Source organism: Primulina tabacum, chromosome 14 (genome assembly GCF_025594145.1).
Source record: "Primulina tabacum isolate GXHZ01 chromosome 14, ASM2559414v2, whole genome shotgun sequence".
Classification (NCBI taxonomy): domain Eukaryota; kingdom Viridiplantae; phylum Streptophyta; class Magnoliopsida; order Lamiales; family Gesneriaceae; genus Primulina; species Primulina tabacum.
The window spans coordinates 28,250,615-28,273,294 of record NC_134563.1 but is presented as its reverse complement, the minus strand read 5'-3'; the positions used below and the strand labels follow the sequence as shown (position 1 = coordinate 28,273,294).

At 33.9% G+C, this 22,680-nt stretch overlaps 1 protein-coding gene and 1 pseudogene across 1 annotated transcript; both read left to right on the top strand.

The window, feature by feature from the left end:
• The first annotated feature begins 6,008 nt into the window (after positions 1 to 6,008).
• Positions 6,009 to 6,602, top strand: LOC142523899 (uncharacterized). Its single transcript, XM_075627632.1, has one exon. The coding sequence runs from the start codon at positions 6,009 to 6,011 to the stop codon at positions 6,600 to 6,602; it is 594 nt and encodes a 197-aa protein (XP_075483747.1).
• A 34-nt stretch (positions 6,603 to 6,636) lies between these two features.
• Positions 6,637 to 22,242, top strand: LOC142523898 (zinc finger CCCH domain-containing protein ZFN-like; annotated as a pseudogene).
• The last annotated feature ends 438 nt before the right edge of the window (positions 22,243 to 22,680 follow it).

Sequence of the window (22,680 nt, the reverse complement as noted above, 5' to 3'; positions counted from 1 at the left end):
TACTCTAATGGCTATTAAACAATAGCGCAAATAAAATATTCATAAAATAATACTTCGCATGAATAAAGAAAAAACATCTATCATATGAACATCAACTTCAGCTATGTTGATGTAGCCCCAAGTTCCAAAATTTTCATATTTCCATATTGTTATTATTTTCGCGAAGATTGATCTTTCTTTCGAGGAAACTATGATCAATGGACAGTGTTTTGTATTGAAAAGCAGTATTTTCTTATGCATAAGAGAGCTATTTTTGGAGAAACACATTCTGTAAAGTCTTTAAAAAACTCCGCCATTTTCTTTCTTCTTTCAACAATAAAATAACGTGTGGCAGATCAGCAGATGTAGATGTAGATGAAGTTGGTTTTCTCTTTAGTTACTTAAGGTGACCACAAATTTATTAGTGCGCCCAACAAAGGGTGCCTTTCGGCTTTCAGATGTGCCCAATGGGCAGGGACTGCTGCGTTCTAAGTAGGGGTGGTCTGTCTGGATAACGAATATTGGGGATCTAAAAAGTTCGGGATCTTGTTGGATAGAGAGATGATAACCCGAAAGTTCAGGATCTCGTTGGGTAGGGTGAAGATCAGAATATATTCGGGTTGAGAAATGGTATCCGGATAAATGTAGGGTTGAGAACAGTGCGTGTCATTCATTTTTTAAGGTTTTGGCTGGAGAGAATAAAATTAGATAAACTCTCTTTTATTTTGTATAATTTTATTTGAATTATAATATTTTTTATTTTTGTATTTTGATAAATTAGTTAAACATTTAATTTAAGGTTTAAAATCATTTTTTAAATATGTTAGACAATTTTTATATATACATCGACCCAACATTATTTTATTTAAAAACACAATTTCAACTAATGTGTAAATAATATTATAATATGATTTTTTAAAAATATTATAATATTTTTTAATAAATAAATAAATTATTAAAATAATTGTGTTGGATCAGGATTCCGTTGGGTGGATATTAGTCTGCCTGTCCCGATATTGATCGGATTGGGAAAATGTTGGTCGAGATTTTTTTGAGATGGGAATGATCGGGTTGGATCAGGATTTTCGAGTTTTTTGATCCATCCTAGTTTTAAGCACGTGTACCTCTTCGTTAATTGCCGAGCTATGGTTTTAATTAATAATAAATTAATTATGCTTATATATATCATTATTTTTATATTAAAATTATAAATACTTTTTTTATGCTAAATCTCCGATTGTTTTTAGCACGTCGATGTAGTGCTATCCCATTATCTCAAGGGGATCAATTATAACCATTTAGGAACAAAGTAAGGATTCAAAATTATATGGAAATTGATTCCGTCTCGTAATAGTAAGCATTCGACTAAAAGCGAACAGAAACTTATAAAATCAAATTATCGACAGACTAATATGAATATACCAAATTTTGCTACAAAACAAAATGAACCAAACGGGAAAAATCTAACTTATATAATTTTTTAAAAAAATATAAAATTTAAATCAAAAAATTTAATATAAAAATGTATAAATAAATTTAATTTTTTATTGAAAATATATTTTTAGTCTAATTTTATTGTCCAAATTTTTTTAATAATAATTTGTAAGAGTTGTTTAATTTTAATTTTTAACGCGAGTGAAATTTTTTTGAGATTGAAAAAATAAAATAAATTAAAACTAATAATTTTTGAAAAAAACATAACAGTGAGAATGGAGCCCATCCAAGTGGCTCCGCCCTGTACCCATTATTAGATTCTATAGAACACCAAACATTCTCATGTTGTGTGATTGTCTTTCTACGATGAACAAATGTCTTGACGGACAAATAGTAATCATATTTTTTGTATATGACACAACATATTACAGTTATCATATCCATATAGGGGGGAAAAGGTTTATAATGTTTTGATGTTCACTTAAATTTAGGGATTGATTCTAGCAAGTGTACACTAATTCAGATACAGGATTCGAATTTGCTCTGAGCCTGAAATCACGAAGAATACCGTTAGAATGGGGCCCGAGAGGGTGTCCCAGCGTAGCTCCTCCGACGCTCAAGTCAGAGACTGAGGATATAAGAGGAGAGCAGCTAAGAATGTTGCTGAAAAATAATATATTGAATGTCTGAATTAGACGCTCAAACCTGATATTTATATGAGCGTACCTGGGCCGGATTGGCCGGGGGTCCAGAATCTGGATTGAGTCTAATCTTGATGGGCCTAGTCATTGGGTTATAATGTTCATAATTTATCGTGAATTTAAAAATATTGCAATATCTAAAATCAAAATATTTTCTTTCGGTGTTTCTGCTGGTACATTTTGGAGTGTCAATTTTAAATTACATATAGTTTTGCCACTAACAAATAATTCTCTAAATTATTAACGATGTGTGTAGTTTTACCAAAAGTTGTGAATGATAACGGTGTAACAAAAATATTTTAATTTTAATCCTCAAACAACTTAAACAGTCGTCAATGCTCCTATGCAGGGGCGAACTTAGCAGCCTACACTGGGCCAAAAAAAATTAATAGTATTTATAAATGTGGGCAAAAAAAATTTAATAGTATTTATAAATATAAGTGGGCCAATTTTTTTTTAAAAGCCCTCTAAACAATTAATTCAAAACATACAGTTCCTTCCGTTAGAAGCCTAAAATTACACTGTCGAGAAAACTGAAAATGTCTTAGATTTGGGTCAAAGCAGATGGCAGGAGACAACAACTAGGGGCGAAGAGGGCTTCAATAATTGATTAGCTTTAATTACGTGGAGTTATGTATAAATTCAGAACTATTAATTTTATGGTTTAATTTTTATTTTATTTTCTTATAATTTCAAAAGTGGTGTTTGTTATCTTAATATTTGTTCGATGTTGTTTTTCCCCTATTTAGTGTGTTCCATTTGTTCCTAATTTGCGCCTATAATACTTTTATGTAATCTATTGGTTGTTATTTAATACCAGTGGTAATAGATATTGATTATGATTTATATGTTGATAGCTTTGTAATTGTTTCAACATTGTATTTTCTCATCATCTTGGCACATTTTGTGAAGTATTAAACTAGAAAAACATTACATAAAAAAATAAAACGACTTAAAAAAAAAATCAATGCGAGTTGTTTTATAAATATATATAAAGCTAAACATATTATAGTTTTTTTAGTTTATCCGGAAATCAATATTTACAATGCATAAATTTTTTTTAAAAAAAGATCCAAAACAGAAATACAAAGCATTGGAGATGTTAGGGTTGAAGAATTTGATTTCTGACAACTACCGACAGATCCTGGACTTAGGACTCCAATTTGTGAATATATGTTAATATTAGGGATCAAGTTCGAAGGGCATATTTGCAAAAAGGTCCATGTCAACCTTCAGGCTATGAATTTCCAAAAAGAAAATTTGGAGTAAGCCAATGTAGACGGTTCAATCCTTCATGGTTTAATGAATTTGATGATTGGTTGGAGTATAGTGTAGAAAAAAAATGCCGCATATTGTTTGTATTGTTATCTCTTCGAGACAACTAAGGGAAAACAAGCGGGAGGGGAGGCTTTTTTTAATGAAAGACTCACGAATTGAAAGTGTAAAGATATGTTAAATATTCATGTTGGCCAGCATGACAGCGAACATCATAAACTCGAATGAATTGTGAAACTTTGATGAATCAAGATAAGCACATTCAATCATTTTTGCACAAATAGTGTGAGGCCCATTTACTCTAATGACAATTAATGATCAAACAATAATGGTTTGATTTAAAGCTGCAGCGGAAAAATGTATAAAATACTTTAAAACGGACCTCAGGGCCTAGAAAAATTTTGGCATGACCTCCCCGAAAGTAGGATCCCAAAAAACTCAAGCAGCAGTTTATATCAAAATATACTCCAACTAGAGCCATTAAAACAAAACCGAAGTTAAACACTCTATAGCCGCACTGGCCAGAACTAAACAAAAATAAAAACTTACCAAATACTCACCAGATCATAAATATCACAGAGTCGACTCAGAACATCACAAAAACAACCAAATACCACTACAGATACACGGTGCATCTCCCCGGCAAATAAACTACAATAAGAGACTAAAACAAACTCAAGACATACATATAAACTAACTGGGAGACTCCACTGAACATGACCAAGTAATCCAACCTCAATCCCGAGCTCCACTGACAGAACCTCGGCCTGATGCTGCAAAACGATTCGGGAGATTTACCATGGTGCCCAATAGCAACAACAACAGCCCCCTCAGAAACAACTGAGGTTAGGATTCTGGTATGAAACTGTTCAACAATAACAACAATAATCATAAATAATGCATAATCATATAATAAAATGTAATATGAAATGCATGAAAGGCTCAACCAATAGTCTGGATAACAGGAGCCAACAAACGGTACGATAACAACTGGAATAATGCTTGAGCAACAACACAGGGGAGCTACATCGTCATGCAGCTAAACCGCCCTGCCAAGTATGCGAGGTATGCCAAGCTGTGCTGAATAACACCCCTGACTCGGCTTCCATACAGCTGATACGATATAACAGGATGACACAACAGAACGAACTAGATGACACAATCGCAGCGCTCACCTCAAAAGGCTGCACTAACCATGGGATTGTTCAATCACATCTACGGTCTCATGTGTATAGGCCTATCAGCCACACTATGATCTTGAGATAAACAACAGTGCCGGATAACAACGGATATCGACAATGGGCTAACAAGAACGATATGGCCCAACATGAATGTCATAACAGTATGTCATATGCTAAATGCCAATAATATGTCACAATATTAACATATATCACAACAAAGGCATTTAACAAATTACAACAGTCAACAAGTCATAAACACGATCAATGCAACACAGAATGACAATTAAACATAATTTATGTTTTACCGTCGTATGTCACCGAGCTGCAACATACCTATACCACGAAAATGATCTTCAAGAATGATCAACTGAACTCTCTTAGCCTAAAATAATAAAATAAGCCGAATAATTCCACACTCGTCATTATTTAAATTCCAACCATTATCAACTCGATAATCCTTAGATTAATTCCAATGATAACAACCATACTATAATATCTTTCAATATCACACAAAACGATTCGACATAATTAATAGGCTCGCTGAATTATATCTTGAAGATTTCCAATGACCGAACCTACAACAATTATCCAATAAATACGTCAATAGAACGCTATTCGAATAACGAAAACAATTTAAATCAAAATGGGTAAAAACCCAAACCCGGACAGCCTATAAATATATCAACAAAGGCTGGAATTAGCAAAAATTTACCAAGATCGGAGTTTAACTACTTGCTATCGGTTTCAAGGTGATGCTCGCCGGAGATGACGTCGGAAAAGACTATTCACGACCAAAAACCAAACTGAAAACCAGATGGAAAACGCAAGAAAAACAAGGTAAAAGTTAAGCTTCAAATCCTTGCTCAATATACTCCAAAGAACTAAGAAAAACCAAGCAATAGCTCACCTAAAATCGAACAAGAAACTCGAACAGGAGCAGCCACAAAACAGGGTTCGATTGGGGCTGAAACGAGCATCAAAAGTAGCGATTCATGGTTCAAAATGAAGCTATTGATGTAAGGAAGACAACCACGCAAACCGTTTGAGATTTCGACGCCGGACGGGAAAGTTATGGCTTGTCCAATATAAAGGTGCTGAAAGTGACGAAAATGGAAATGAGTTCTTTCTTTCCTTCTCTCGATTCCTCCTTCCCTTCTAATATAAAGTTGTGTGTATGTATATGTATATTTAGTTACAAAAAAAATAGTAACACATGCCCAATAATCCTGGTTTGTATTTATTTCGCTCTCGTGTGTTATTTAAACTCTATATGTATTTTATATCATTAATTCTCCGATATTCTAAAATACATTTTTTTAACACACTTCTTGAATTTATTTGGCATAAATAATTATTTTAATTTACAACTCAATAATTATTCTAATTATGACAAATTACAGAATAATTAATTTCAGGACCTTATAAACAGTCAAAGCAAATGCGGAATGATTATCGTATCCGTCTCAATGCTTCAATTGATTGTATTAGAGTTTTGTTGCGACAAGGGCATTCATTTCGAGGTCATGATGAAACTGAAAGTTCTCTTAATCCAGGTAACTTTCTCATCCAATTGGAATTTTTAGGTGTTCGTAATAAAGAGGTTAATGATGTGATATTGAAAAATGATCCTAAAAATTGCAAGTTGATATCACCTGATATTCAGAAGGACATAGTGAGTGTTTGTGCCACTGAAACGATTAATGTTATTATCAGAGATGTTGGTGATTCATTGTTCTCTATTTTAGTTGATGAATCTTGTGATGTTTCAACAAAGAAGCAAATGTCAGTTGTTATCCGTTATGTGGATAGCAGTGGACATGTAAATGAACGCTTTATCGAGATTGAACATCTTACCAGTACTACATCACTCTCACTTAAAGCTGCTATTGATAAGATGTTTTCTAGATATAATTTGAGCATGTCTAAGTTGAGAGGACAAGGTTTTGATGGAGCAAGTAATATGCAGGGTAAATTTAATGGTTTAAAAGCACTCATTTTAAAGGAGAACCTATGTGCATTTTACATACATTAGTTTTGCCCATCAGCTTCAACTAGCTCTTATATCTATGGCCAAGAAAAATATTTCGATTTCTAATTTATTTCGTGTTGTTGGTGATGTGTTAAATGTTGTTGGAGCATCTTGCAAACGTTCTTATATTATTCGAGAGAAACATTCAGATTTTATTGTCGAGGCATTGGAGAGTGGTGAGATTTCAAGTGGCCGGGGACATAATCAAGAAACAACCCTTCAACTTGTTGGGGATACACGTTGGGGGTCACATTACAATTCTTTGATAAGCTTGATTTCCATGTTCTCTGCTGTCATTGATGTGCTTGAAATAATTTCAGAAGATGATTTCAGTTCTCCTGATCAAAAAACTGAAGCATTTAATTTATTGGAGTCAGCACTTTTATTTGATTTTGCATTCAATCTACACTTGATGAAACATTTCTTAGGAATTTCGAGTGAATTGTCGACAGCATTGCAAAAAAAGATCAGGATATTGTGAATGCAATGGATTTGGTACAAATATGCAAACACCCACTCCAAAAAATGAAATATGATGATTGGGATTCATTTTTAGAAAAGGTTCCCTGGTTTTGTGAGCAACATTACATTGATGTTCTCAAAATGGATGATATGTTCACACGTTGGGCACCATGTGGTCGTCCCCATCGTAATCCACTAGAAGTGACAAATTTGCATCATTATCGTGTGGATTTATTCTATGGTGTTATCGACATGCAACTTCAAAAGTTAAATGATCGTTTCTCAGAGGCAGGTACAGAGTTACTTGTGTAGCTTGTTTGTGTCCACAAAACTTGTTTTATGCTTTTGACAAGAAAAAATTGATGCAACTAGCTGAATTTTATTCTTAAGATTTTTCAAGATTTGATCTCCTCACACTTGATGATCAACTTGAAACTTATTTATGTGATATGCGTTCTAACAAAGTATTTCAAGGATTGAAAGGACTTGGTGATCTTTCAGAGAAGTTAGTTATGTCAAAGAAAAATATGGTGTACCTATTGGTTTATAAGCTTTTGACATTGGCATTAATTCTAGCGGTTGCAACGGCGACAGTAAAGAGGGTGTTTTCTGCCATGAGAATTGTGAAAGACAGGTTGTGCAATCGAATGAGTGATGATTGGATGAATGATAGTCTCATTGTCTATGTAAAGAAAGATATATTTCTGACCATTGATAATGAATCTATTGTACAAAGGTTTCAAAATATGAAGACTCGAAAAGAAAAATTGTAAGGTAGTTATTTTGTGATGTTTTATGATTAAAAGATTTTTTTTGTTTTATTACTTATAGCATATCATAGCCTACACTGAATCAAAATTCTAGCTCCGCCCCTGCTCTTATGCATATTTTACTACATTTCATCGTCCAAAATCTTATTTTGTCAAAATTTTATGACAATATATTTATGCATAAAAACGATCTCTACTTTTTTTTATAATCATAAACTCGAAAATACTAAATAAAATGACTTAACATATCTATAAATCATAATAAATTAACATTTGGAATCTCAAGTGCATAAATAATCCCTAAATCGTCAACTAACCAAAAATCCTACTTCAACCTTTAAAAAGATCAACTAACAATAAAATAAAGCATAAAAATCCCTGATAAAATCAATAACATTAAAATTTTAAATCTTTTATCTAACAAGCGAGTGTGAAAAATAAATATCCCTCGGGAGTGTACTGCAGCACTCGATCCACTTATACGTCAGCGCCTCCTCAAATAATCAAATCATGTATCATACAAACCTAGTGAGTCTAATGACTCAGCATGTTCTAAACATGAGTAGCAAATAATACATATACAATCACAAGCATTAAAAATCATACTTTTATTTTAAAATAGATTTTGAGTATAAATAAATTGTAAATCGTAAAATCATTTTAATCGTAAAGCTTTCAATCCTTTATCATTTTAGGTGAAGTTTGATCCTTGAAAGTGACTAGCTTTTATCCTCTGGTCGACTGATCATCCTTCAGCTCCACATGGCCCATGGAGGCGGGCACTAGGCTCCGCTATGGAAATACGATCGTCGGGCTCCCTCTGGGGCTTTTTCCCGTAAACGAACTCCTTTTAGGGCATTTTCCCTCACAACATCTCCACAAAATTGTAAGCTCACCGTTCCTTCTTAAAACGGATCCCCCACATATCATATATCATTTGTTATAGTCAATTCACATCACTCAAAATGTTTTTTCCTTTTCTTTTAAAACATAAAATATCACAGCCTTCCAAAAATAGCATTTTAAACAGTAAAAAGTGCACAACTTTACCATAAATCGTAAAATTTCAGATTTTCATTTTAAACATCATAAAATATCATTTAACACCTTCGAGACGCTGCCAAGCTATTACGTATTATCCAAGTGTAAAATGATCGTTTTGCCCTAGACGTAGAATTTCTAGATTTTGATTTTTTCTTACTTTTAATGAGATGAGCTTATGCCAAATAATTATTTAAGCTTAACTCTAATTTTTTGTAATTTTATTCTGCTTAATTCGAGGCTTTCAATTTATTCTCTAATTAATAATACGTGAGCTGTTTAATTCCCAAATAAATTCAAACTTTAATATTTTCTTCCCAAACTTTAAACATAGACTTTTTATTACGTAAACTACCTTTGTGAGCCATGAACCACCTTCGTGGACCCATGGTTCAAAATTATGTTTATTAATTTTAGATTTTGACCCTTACTTGAACCCACCGAGCCATCTCCCAATTTAGTCGAGCCACGGTCGAGCCATCTCGAGCCAGACCCTAGCCAACCCATCTAGATACCCTCATGACCAACCCTGACCCTTAGAACCAGACCCTAGCTCGCGCCAACCCTCCTGGAACAAGACCCACGGCTTCGCGCGTGCTTCACCTTCATGCCTAGGACTCTCCTACTCGAGCAACCACCGAGCCCACCTGCCCCTCACCGACCCTGGACCATGCACAGATCCAACCAAGCCAGCCCAAGCCCTTGAACACACACAGGAAGCCACAAGAAACCAGCAGCAGCCGCGCAACCTCCTAAGGTGCGATTGATTCTCCTTCTCGCGTGGGACTCCTCTCCTGAGCCACCACCAAGTCCAAGCCTTCCTGACCCTCTATGGAAACCGTGAGCCACCTCCTAGATGACCTAGCCCAGCCCTCTCCCAAACCTCCCCGCTGCAACCTCTTGGCCGAACAAGAACACACACGGGAAGAGTCCTATCAAGCAAGGACTCTTCCCCAGCCACGATGCGCGAGTCCTAGCCCTTCTAGGACCCTTCCTAGTACCTAATCACATCCGAACGAACCCTCCTCAAGACCTAGCCGAGCCCCAACACCCCATGCATCCTAGCCGAGCCCCTTGAATCATGAAAACCACTCCAAACCCTCAAATATCTAGGTGCCTCTCTCCCTTGCTTATGCGTGAATCCAGCCTTGTTTTCTTTTAATTTTATTCATATTCCCTTCATATTTCATCCTACGTTGGCAGCGTACTAGTTGGGAATCATATCATGATCACATATACGTAAAAACGTCGAAAACTTTTGAAAATATTTGACAAAACGTTAAACAATCGAACATAAATATTTTTCACGCAAAAATAATTGAAACATGCATATTATGATTTGAATGATGCGTAAAAAAGTTTAGAAAACGTGTCTTTGTGTTTATAACGCTCGAATATTCAATCGTTGGCGATGGTGCGAAGTTGGACGACCGAACGACGAAGAACCCTAGCTTTTCTTCCTTCTCCTGTTCTCGAAATTTTGGTGTGTGCACTGTGAAATTTCGGCTGACTATGGCTCCCAAAAGACCTAGGTGACTTATTTACAGATTTAATTTTGCATGCTAATGGGTTTTGGTTCTGGGCCTCCAAGTATATGAGCAATTAGACCTACTCAATTTAATTAAATTGGGCCCAATAACTCTTATTTAATTGAAACATAAAATTTTATAAAATTTAGTTTCCAAAAATAACATTTTTGATATTTTAAAACTCTTCGTTTGCTCAAAACCGTCTTTTCGGGTAAAATCGAGCTCGACTCGTAAAATAAATCGAACTATATTATTTTTAGAAAAATTAAATCATTTTTAATCATATTAAGAAGCCTTGAGAATATTTAATGAAAAATAAATATTCTTGTCTTGGTCGTCTCCGGTCTCTTTTCCTGTGTCTATTATCGAATATTCGGGTAAAATCCTTCAATTTCATGAAATCATGTCATATAATCATTTAATCATGTAATTATATCTTTAATCATTTAATAAATATCATGTAAGCATTTAAAATCAATTAAATAATTTTGTATGTACATGATTTAAGTAGGTTGGTTTCTCGGACGTTAAAAAAATTAAATATAAAAGAAATCTTTTTTCATTATTTTATATAATAATAATACTGACGACGACGACATGATGATGATTCTATTCTTTGGTTGTTTTATGTGGAGAGCAGAGCATGCCCAGCCCACCTGTGACCCGAGTACACTCCTTTCTCTGGTCTCCATTTCTTTCCGCACTGTATCTCAACGTTGATTCCTCCACCTGTAAGATAGCTGAGGTGAGAAGACGAATCTTTTTGGATGATTTCTGAGGATCGAAATGGTGTGTCGTTTGGGTGTTTGATTCCAATGTCGCGGGTGTCGGTCACCACAGTTGCTTCTTCGTCCTCCTCCTCCCTCCTTCACCTCCATCCCCAAACTCAAGGTTTCTTTCTTTTCTTCGTTCTGGGTACCTTAGTTTATTGACTCTTTGTCGATTTTGTGATCCTCGACGTGGATTCTTTGATCCTCCTCAGTTTCGCAATGATCCATGCTGGTTAGCTCTAGCTGTGCTTCTTTTTCTTGTTTAATGTAAACGATGATAGGATGATTGCTTCGTGTGCGTAATAACCTCCATTCTACTTGTGTTTGCTCGATCGTTGCTAGGAAGTAGTTTGTTAAGTTTGTTTCATGCCAGTTTCCACCCCATTCGTCTCTCAGTCCTTTTTGCCGTTGCATGTGTTGGGACATATGTTTTCTCGTGTTCAAATGATAGCGAAAGTTTAAAATTTTATTTTGACCATCAAAATTTTCTTTGGACACGCACAACGTATGGATTAAATTAAATAAACTTTCGAGAGTTAGAAAATTTTACTTTTGGTGAAACTTTTAGTTGGCTCGAACTATTCCGGTGTCAGCTGACGTAGCTCTTTGTTTTTGGAAAAAAATCACGTTAGAGAGGGTGTATTTTCTGGTTTAAAGGCTTCAATCAGCATCAACATCTTTTGAATATAACATGTGATAAAAACAGATGAAAAATTCAAGGAAATGGTGAATATAATTTACATCGATTTAGTTACACATAATTACTATTGAAATACTAGAGCTTTCTAACATGCTGAAATGTATAGTGGGATTGGAAGGGGAAAAAGACGCCCTAATGTTAGTGATCACAATCCATGTGCTTGGAATCTCACCTATACTTTATGTTTAGTGAGAATTTGTTATTTCTCATTGGGAGAACTCAGCAACACAGTTCACTTATGCTTTTAGCCATAACCTTTCATTTTGACTATGTGTTGCGAAAATTAGAAGTTTGATTGCCTTGTGTTCTTCCACTTATGTGAAAGGAAGCACTTTAGCAAATAAAATGCAAAATTCAGTTGATCCCTGTAACATATATGTTAAGAAGAGGTTCCTTTGGGTAAGAGTTTCAAACTGAAACATCTGATGTTTCAGATGCTTTGTGGCAAATGAATCCGAGATCAAGGGAACAGATGGAGCCTGGATCTTATCCTGTGTGTGAAGACGGACCAAATTCTTCATATTACATTCGAACAGGGGCTCTGCAGATTTGGGGCAACGTGTCGATTTAACCACCCGCCCAACTGGAAACTGGTATAGAATACTTATATTAGTTTTGGCTGGGTGACAAATTTTGACCAAGTATATGAACAGAGTTTTTGCTTGTTGAAATACTATTCATATAAAATATTTTTGTTGTGAGCTGCCATGTACTTCTACATTCTGTACCTTGCTGCTGTGGGCGTTGAGTACCCTCAAATATTTTAATTTCTCTCGATCCGTGATTATGAGATACCAAATACTGAATTGATTTCCTGGTGATACTTTGAATCTATGGACGTTGACTGCCCTCAAATTGTAGGCGACTCTCTTGTCTGGCTAGTTCTGTAATTTAGATGAAGGACTTGACAATCTAAGACAGCTGTTAAGGGGATGGACAAAATAAGACATACCCATTCAATTTTGCATTTCTGGAAATTAGAAGTTGAGCCTTTTAAGTTGTTTGGCAGGGTACGTTGGCCATAAAAAGCTAATGAAAAATGAGTATTTCTTTGCATGTGCTATATGGTATTAACCTGAATTCAACCAATTAAACTACCAACCTAACTAGAGCCCACTGATATATTTTTCTGGGGTTTTGGTGGTTTATTAGTCTGCCTTCTACATATTGTTCAAAACACCTCTGTATCCCTTCTTGATTTGATGATAACTTTGTCTGTAGGCTATTGCTACTTCAAGGATGAGAGGCGAGTATCCAGAAAGAATAGGGCAACCAGAATGTCAAATATGCATCTATTTATATTGTCTTTGTTTGTGGAACCATTTTTTCTAGGTAATTTTTCTGGCTAATTATTATTCAGTTTCAGGAAGCTGCTACTGGGAAGAAATACTGGGCAAAAGCTTAAAAAACAGTCACGGTTCCTGTTTTTAGAAGTTTTGGCCAGTAAATTAATTTCAGGAAAATCAATTTACATCCTATTTCAATGAGATCATCCTTCACGTTTTAAGTGCTTTCTTTTAATCCTCTCTGTTTTTTCTATTTTCTCTTAGTGTATGTTACTCAACATAAATTTGAACATTAATGTGCTATTTGTTTCTACAAAGTATCTTGTTAATATATTTGTTTGTATATTTTGAACTCTTCTCCAGTATTGCCTAAAAACGGGAACATGCACATTTGGATCCACGTGCAAATTTAATCATCCTAGAGATATAAGGCTGAGATTGCTGGTAGAGTTGCTCTAAATGGTTTGGGTTATCTACTTCGCCCGGTTTGGATACTTTGTTTTCCTTTCGGTCATTTAACTAATTTCATGACATTTTACTTCGGAATCTTACAATTTGGCATTTATTTTTGCACATTTTTGTTGGATGATTTGCACTAATTAAATGAGACCGAATTTTATCTGTTAGGAATGTCAATTGATAATCAATTGATGTTTCATTACATTACTCTTCTCATATTTTTATATATACTAGCATAAAAGCACGTGCATTCGCACGTGAACCCATATTCTAAATAACTAAAAAATAAATTAATAATAAAAATATTTTTAATCTTTGCATAGCGATCCAATCCATCAAACAACATTTCGTTCGAAAAAAGATAGATCAATATAACAATACAAATACAATGATATGAAAGGATTTGAATTGATTAAGCAATATAAGAGTGTACATAGAATTATATGAATATATTTTAATCAATTAAGCAATATAAAAGTGGAAGAAAACATTTTAGTATATGATGTTGATATTTATCTACTCATTACATCAATTAATTGATAAATATGTTCCTAAAATGTAAAAATTACATCTTGAAAATCTAAAATAGTACTTACTTATAATTTTGGAGTAATTAAGAACATGTGACAACAATTTTTCATTTTAAGTTATATTCTAACGTAAATATCGTAAATTCGAATTTTTTCAAAAACCTATATCTTGTTAGTCAATAAATAAAAAACCTATATCTTGTTAGTCAATAAATTATATAAAATAATAATAAAACGTTACATTAGCTAAAGAAAGTTTATGGACACAAATTGTATTTTGAGAAAAAAAAATAATATATTTAAACACAAGAATTGAAAATAAAGTAAATAAATACTCCATTCACCCCTTCTAAGGATGACAATGGGGCGGGGCGAGGTAAGTTCGGAGATGGGGATAGTAAGCTCATATTCGTTCCGAACTACTTCGAAGATTTTAAAAAATACCCGATCCCGAACCCTAACCCAAAAAAATCGGGGATCTCATCCCTATTTCGGGTTTTCCCCGCAGGGTCCCAAACCTGTGGGGAAAGTTGTCATCCCTAACCCCTTCTTTGCCCTAGTTATATTTGCTTAAAGCAGTGAACTAAGAAAATTTCATTTCCAACAATTTTATTAAATGGAGATTCATTTCTTTAAATTAATAATTGAAATATCACTATTCTATCTCAGAAAAGAGAAAAAAATATCACTACTCTAAATTAATCTTCAGTAACATGTATCATCATAATCATTATCCTCTCATTTTTTTAGAATTACATTTGCTAAGGTTCGAAACTATTAACAGAAAATTTGAATTCGTTTTCACTATATATTTATATTTTAAGATGTTTCTTATTATCATTTGAAAAGTAAAATCATGTACTAATGAATTCTATATATATTGGACATTAAAAAGTTAATAAATTTGAATTAGAATAATTTATAATTACTTAAATATAATAATATTTTTCAATTCAATTGAATATTATTAGAATGTTATCAATAGATTAGATTAATATCGTGCATAACTTCTTCAAATTTTTCTTCTTTTTTTGTTAATTAAAAACAATTAAATTCAACATCACAAAATGATGATGCATGAGATAATAAATAATAATGAGATAGTAATAACAATAGGATAATCAATTCTTATTAATTATTAATCAGGATGATCAAATCGCGACTCATGATAGGTATATATATAGATATATATTATTTATAAGGCTCTAAATATTAAATATACAACGGTCACATACAAAGGTTTTAGTAATAATGATGAGGAAAATGTGTGAGTAATTTATGTCATTTATTTTGTTGAATTTTGCATGAAGGGTATTATTTATAAAGCTCTAAATAATGAATATACAACGGTCACATACAAAGGTTTTAGTAATAATGATGAGGAAAATGTGTGAGCAATTTATGTCATTTATTTTGTTGAATTTTGCATGAAGGGTATTATAGACAATGCACAATTGGAAAATATTGTAGATTATCCACACTTTTATAGGTAATATAGATGATACTAGAAAATGGCATGGGCACTAGCATGTGTTGAATCTTTAAGAATAAAGATATGATACAACATTAATCTATCTATGTCTTTGAATTTTTTTAACCAAATTGATCGAACCCTAGTATTGGTATAAAAAATTCATAACCATGTCACAGTTTAGAATATTTTACTATTTCACTTCCACCATTTAATTCATAGACAGGCATGAAATTTTCATGAAAATTTATACTCACTTCTTGGCTCTGGCAACTATTAATAAACTGAAAGATTACAGTATGTCTTTTGATTTTGTCTTTAATTATTTTTTACTGTAATAAACTCTTTAAAATTACAATTAGTTGCAAGGACAATTGAATGCTTATCGAAAAAATTAATGTATTTTTCTATTAATGATATTGTATTATTATCAATGAGAAAATTATACAATTCTGCTTTTGAAAGATAAATATTTTTACCATTTCTACATACCCTCTCAACAAAATTATTATTTTGTTACTTAAACCATAATATTTTAGGGTAAAATAATGATTATATTTCTGTATATTTTGTGTAAGTCAAAAGTACCATGGAAGGTTCACATTTTATATGTACTGTAACTTCACATGTTGAACTGAATTGTACTAATTTGCAATTGACACAATGAACATAGTAGTTCTTAGATTGTTTTCGTATCATGGATCTTGATTCGCGTTTTATGGCACTTCCACTATAAATATCAAACCACATTGACCGTTGCATATCTTTGAAGTTCCAATCTTTCCCATTCAAGTGGAAGTGGAAATGAGGACCCTTATATATGTGTGTGTGTTTATATATATATATATGTGTGTAATTGTTGATTTTTCCCTTTTGCATTTTCCTGCAGAATGAAATTGAATGTGCATATTTTATGAGAAATGGACATTGCAAATTTGAGAGCACTTGTGAATTCCACCATCCTCAAGCCATCTAACACGATGGTCTCTTTACGCGGTTCTTCTGTATATCCTCCTATCCATTCTCCGACTACTGGCCTGCTGTCATTTCCCTTGACGAGAGCTTCTTTTATCCCCAGTTCACGGTGGCAAAACCCTTCAAGTTATACACCTATGGTTGTGCTCAGGGGGTTGTATCTGTCCCAGGATGAAACTTATATACCGTAATTTTTCTGATGCATTTTGTTTCTTCGTTTTGCTTGCATAATTGTGGGCATGCTTGTGCCCATCGATTTTTTGAAATCTAAGCAAATGATTAAGAACTGTCACTACATATGACCTTTGTAACTATGTGAAGTATTAAGGTTTGCATTCAGCTTGTTAATCTTTCTTTTAAGTACGATTTTGCTAAATTCTAAAGGCTATTTTTCTTAACCGTATTTAACACAGCCAAAAGCTATTCTTTTGTTAACTTTTATTGGGGATTATTAAGATGAACGAGACTTTCTCACAAGCTGCTCAACTCGAATTCATATTTCATGGATTTTTTGAGTTTGTATAATATCATTCAAAAGCTCACTTCTTGATTCTTCCATTGTTTTTCTTGTTGTTTGCTATTATTAATAATGAATATAGTTTATGTTAACTGAACATACATTGTAGTTATTTAAACATCAATATAGTATAGTTTCCATGCATTATTATTTTCTCCATTAAAAATTGATAAAATTTCTCTTTATAATGGAATGTGCGATGTTGGTATTTCAACTCAATTTTGAACTACGTTGGCAATAAGTTTGCTAACTCTGCTCAGAAATTTTTTGTTGCACTTGGGCTGTTGATTTGGGAAATACACATCTACCATGTACTTCTCATGAATAGATTATACTGGTGATTAAAAACAAACCTGGAGACTGAATTTCTCATGCAGTTGCCTTTTATTCTTTATTTACTAAGTTCTATCTCCATTGATTAGCACAAATTTATCGTGTTTTGCATTTGACCCAAGTATGCAAAATACAAGATATTGCAAGGTTGAATTTTACTAGTTATTTCTTTGTGTAGGATCAGCTGGGTTCAGTGTCACCTTCAGAAAATCAACGACCAACAGCAGGAACCAGTTTTGCTGATGGGGCGTCACCCCAGGGCGAAGCTGTAAATGCAGGATCCCAGTTTCGTTTGGGCACTCTACAATTGGGGCAGTATGCATATCAGAGAGATAATGTGTTCCCTGAGAGACCGGGTCAGCCTGAATGCCAGTTCTATGTGAAAACTGGAGACTGCAAATTTGGTGGTGTATGTAAATTTTACCATCCTAGGGAAAGATTTGTCCCAGTTCCTGATTGTGTCTTGAGTCCACTTGGACTTCCTATATGGCCTGTAAGTCAGGTTGAATCATTTTTTGACATAGTGAATGAATTTCTGAGATGTGCAGTACTTTGTTTGCATATAGTTTTATCATCGCAAAGTCTATTTCATTTTGGTTGTGAATGAATGGGGAATAGACAGAAAGGGAAACCACCTCAAGATTCAGAATTACACGATAATAATGCTAGCAAAGAAACTACAAACGGTAATGGTATCCCTTACCCTCTAAGAGAAGGGATATCTCAAAGTTTAAATTTTTCACATCCACCCATCTTAACGTCTAAAAATCCTCTCATTCATTAAATATACAGAATTGTACCATATAATCGGGTGACAAGAGTCTTCCTTTTTTCATAGTTTTAATTAATGTTACATCTCAAACGTTTTCTCGCATTGTAGTTTATTTCTATTCATTTTCTTTTCTTAATCATTGGATTATTGATATTTCGGAGCCCTTTTATAATCACGTACACCCAATTTTGGCCTGGCATAGGGCTCTCATTGTCATTTTGCTTGCTTCTCTTTTACTTTTAATTCATTGATTGTTCAGTCTGGTAGAAGGGGTTTGGGCCGAGGAAGTACCAAAAGAAACTCAGATATAGAATGAAAATGTAGTTATTCTTTTTTTGGGAAAGATATTTTGTTTTTGTTAAATATCTAAACCGAACCAAAAATGTGTTTAATTTTATATGATGATGCAAGAAAAGGGTAGCGGTTGTTGCAGAATAACAGCTGATGACTGAAGAAAATGGTGACAAAAGACTAGATTTGAATTTTGACCCTCGATTATACGTTTTCCCACATATTGGTGACTCTGGGGGATGTTTGTTGATAATATGATACCACACTATGTTTACCCTTAGTGCTTCCATGCGTTCCATGTCCTTTAAAAGAGAGATCATAAAAGTAACTAAGAATGGAGAACAAATGGATAGGCTATATTAAATTAACTAGTGAAGACAGTGAAAGAGACTTAATAATTTGCCTTTGTTGGGTGCAAACCTATTTTTAACTGTTTATTGAAACTCATTGAGCAGTTGTTGTTACATCTTTTAGTCCTTGTTTGTTGGCTTTAGGGGGAGCCTCTCTGTGTTTTCTATTCTCGATATGGGATATGCAAGTTTGGTCTAAGCTGCAAGTTTGACCACCCAATGAGGGCTTTTGCATATAACACGGCTGCATAATCATCATCAAGATTCCCCAGCTGTTCGCCATTTTTTGGCTTTGACTGGAGCTGTTGCATTAAGTTTAGCTCCAGATGGGTTAGTGGAGGCAAGACAAAAACCATCTGGTGATAATAACATTGACTCAGACTGATTTACTACTTCCAAACGCTATTAAATTATCATCTTTCTGATCGTTTGGAAGATGAATAAGAATGGTGGAGATGTACAGATTTTAATTCTGTGTCAATGTTTTCTTCTGAAGATAGAGTCAGTTGAAAAGATAGACTAACATTAAACCGTGCATTGTATAAATCTGCAACTGTTGTAAGTCAATAATGACCATCATTTCTGACAGCCATCTTTCTGTGTTCTTTTAACCAGTATGACAATCTTCAGAACATTAGTTTTTGTGGTTGGATACGTCTGGCTCAACGTATTTCTTCTCAAAAGTACCTGGATTATTTCTCATTCAAACATTTATAATGACCATGGTCATTTCCTACCTGTCTAGCATCTGATGCTTGCATCACCTGTAATCATGCTAATGGTCAGAATTACCAAAATTTACTAGCATCACACCTACCACCATCCATATATCACTACTATCAGTTTTGCTGCTTCAGTTTTGCTATTAGGTATCCAGAGGGAGGAGATTCTTCAAAGATTGTCCCATGGGTTGAATTATTATTCAATCTCTTTCGAATCTAACGAATGTGCTGTGACATATCAGTTAAGTGATTTGTGCTGTTAACATTTTGGTTTGATCTTCTCAATGAATTTGCTTTATTTCTAGGGTGGTTCTTTTGCAGGTTCTTTGTGTATAGGCATTATAGACAGAGAATGCCGAGAGTAAACTGCCGAAATTGGATCCTTTGTATCCAAATAAACCAGAAAAATGAATCTCGTTATTTATTGAATTGGGATCTTGAACCAGACAATCAAATGTCGGCAAGAACCGTGACACTATTTTCCACTTTCTAATCATGGCTCTTTGGGAGAAGTACGCTTGAATTGGATGTTAAATAATAATGGTGCTATAGATCAGGTAGTGATTTCCCTTAGTTTTATTAATTAGGTAATAGAATTTTGTCTGAGACGAGATATATGAGTGATTACAACATCAAAGAAAAATTCTTTAGTGATTTGAGGCTTGCAAGAAATAAAACTGAGAGAACGTTACCTGATGAACAGATAATTTTTTTTACAACATAATTTGAATGCTTAGACTTTAGGTTAAGCATCAGTCACAACTTATGTGAGAAAGATAACTGATCTATTATTGCAGAATGGAAATGTATGATGTGTTAGAATGGGCTTGCAGACAGTAATTCAGGGATGATTTTCTGGGTAACAGTTTGTTTTTTACTAGTCAGCTACAATTTCTGAAACCTCTGAAGCTCATCTCTATTTCCAATTCCGTGGGAAGCATCATTAATTGATTTGGCTTGCATCTATTGTTTGATCTGTGAACAATTGAAGCTTCATATATAAATTTTTGTTGATTCTCATCTTTAGTTGAAGACCAGTGTGATGTGATCGCGGGAAATGCCAGCAAAAGCAATTGTAAAAGGTATTTTTCAAAACCAAGAAATGAATTTGTTTCCCTTGTATGCTGAAGCTAGTACTTGATTTTTTTCGTCTTCTAATTCTCCTGTACATCAGCATCATTCTCGTCTTCTGTATCCCCTGTACATAAGCATCACAAAGGAATAGTGTTTCTCCTTGCATGTGCCAATTTGAAGGAAGGCCACCTTGCTGGGGATGCATTGGATCTTTGTATTCTCTCATATTAAATGGATTTGAATTTTGACTGATACAAGTATCTGAATCGAATCAGACCTTTATATTAACGCAGACCATTTCTTACCTGCCTAAACAAAGCACCTGTGACTGAGATATGAGCCTGAAAGTGATACTAAAGACCTTGACTCAAATCTTTGAATGATTTTTTGTCAAATAAAGACACGTAAATGCTACAGGTGACAAGCTGAACGACACTGCATGAACATGTAAAAAACAACTCCCTTTTAAAACTCTCCCCCATTTTATTTCACATTTCATCATTAAGGCAGAAGTTAAATTATGCATGCAGCGAAAATTTATTTTAATTTTTTTAAGAACGTGCTTTTCCACGATACTCTGACAATTACAGAACCATGTAAAAGTGCATGATTGAAATACTTTTTCGCTGTTGAGTTGGACACAATTATACTATACAAGAGTTTTGTGAAGACGGAAGAAAATTTTTCCTGCCTCTTAATCCACATTTACTTCATATGCAGTTCATAGTTTTTAAGGTGAAATTGGAATGATGTTTAAATATGGACATCTCACATGCACTCGTGCACACATTAATATGATGTTGTTGGGCGAAAAAGGCGGAAATCTGAAGGAAAAATTGCTATAGACATGTAACCATAAGATTAAGCTATGTATGTAGAAAATTCAATCTGTTATCCATGCTTATCTGTTTATTATCTGTCGATCCTTGTTAGCCAGATAAGATAAAGGCAGTGAACAGACCTTGCTACATCAACACTGGCTAGATAAGTGCGGAACTAATTCTGTAGATTGGGATGTTACCTGCAGCTTTAAATATTCCCAAGCTTCTCTTCATTTTAAGAACTGGAACAAATGCAGTAAGCTGCCAACAATGACCATGGGGCAAATGGCGACTGTGTTTTCAAAACTATATCTAAAACTTTGGTGATTTGTAAATGCAAGTTGTCATGGTGACATTGTGAGCCTTTTAAACTGGTCGGTAGTTCACACTTCACAAGATACCGAAGACTAAATATGCAAGCAGATACCTTATGCCACCTTTTTGCTTTTTGTCAAATGTCTAATCTTGATGCTCAACTTATTGCATACTTCGATAATCATTCATGACGATTGTAAATTTTGCATGTTGCCTTATGTTGTCTGGACTTTGAGTCCTTTATGTATCAATGCAATGTGCTAAACTCAAAAAGTTTTGTTAATTTGTCTTATTTTTAAATTTATGCAGTGGGAGTGAGTTTTGTTTCTTATAAATGTTGATGCAGTTAATTTATGTTTATAGTATTACAAGGAGCACCTGAGCAAAACCAACCAACGCGATCACTCAACACCGGAACAGAAATTAAGCATGGAAGTAGGAATGCTATACTGATGCAGGTCAACATAAAAGGAAAAGGGGAAGAAAGCATGCAGACTTTCAGCAATGCATCTGAAGAAGGGGAAATAAACATTTCTGGCTGATGCAATTATGACCTAATATAAGTACTTGCATAAACATGGCCGAAGAGCTTGAATCCACATAGCAGCACGCACACACGGGGAGTAGGAGGCGAATGCCAAAGTGGAATTCAACATTTTATTACATATGTTCATTAAATTCTGGGTTAAATTTTAAAGAATGGCCAAGGGAAATCTTTTTGAAGAGTTTAGTAATATTTTTTAATTTAATTTTTATGTTAGTTTGCTTTTTAAAGAAAGATTATTTACAACTTTTATGATTATCAGTGTTTAAATGAATCAATTCAATAAGTTTTCATTACCAATATTTAAAATAATATCTTGAAATTAATAAATAATTGTCACTCGTCTTCT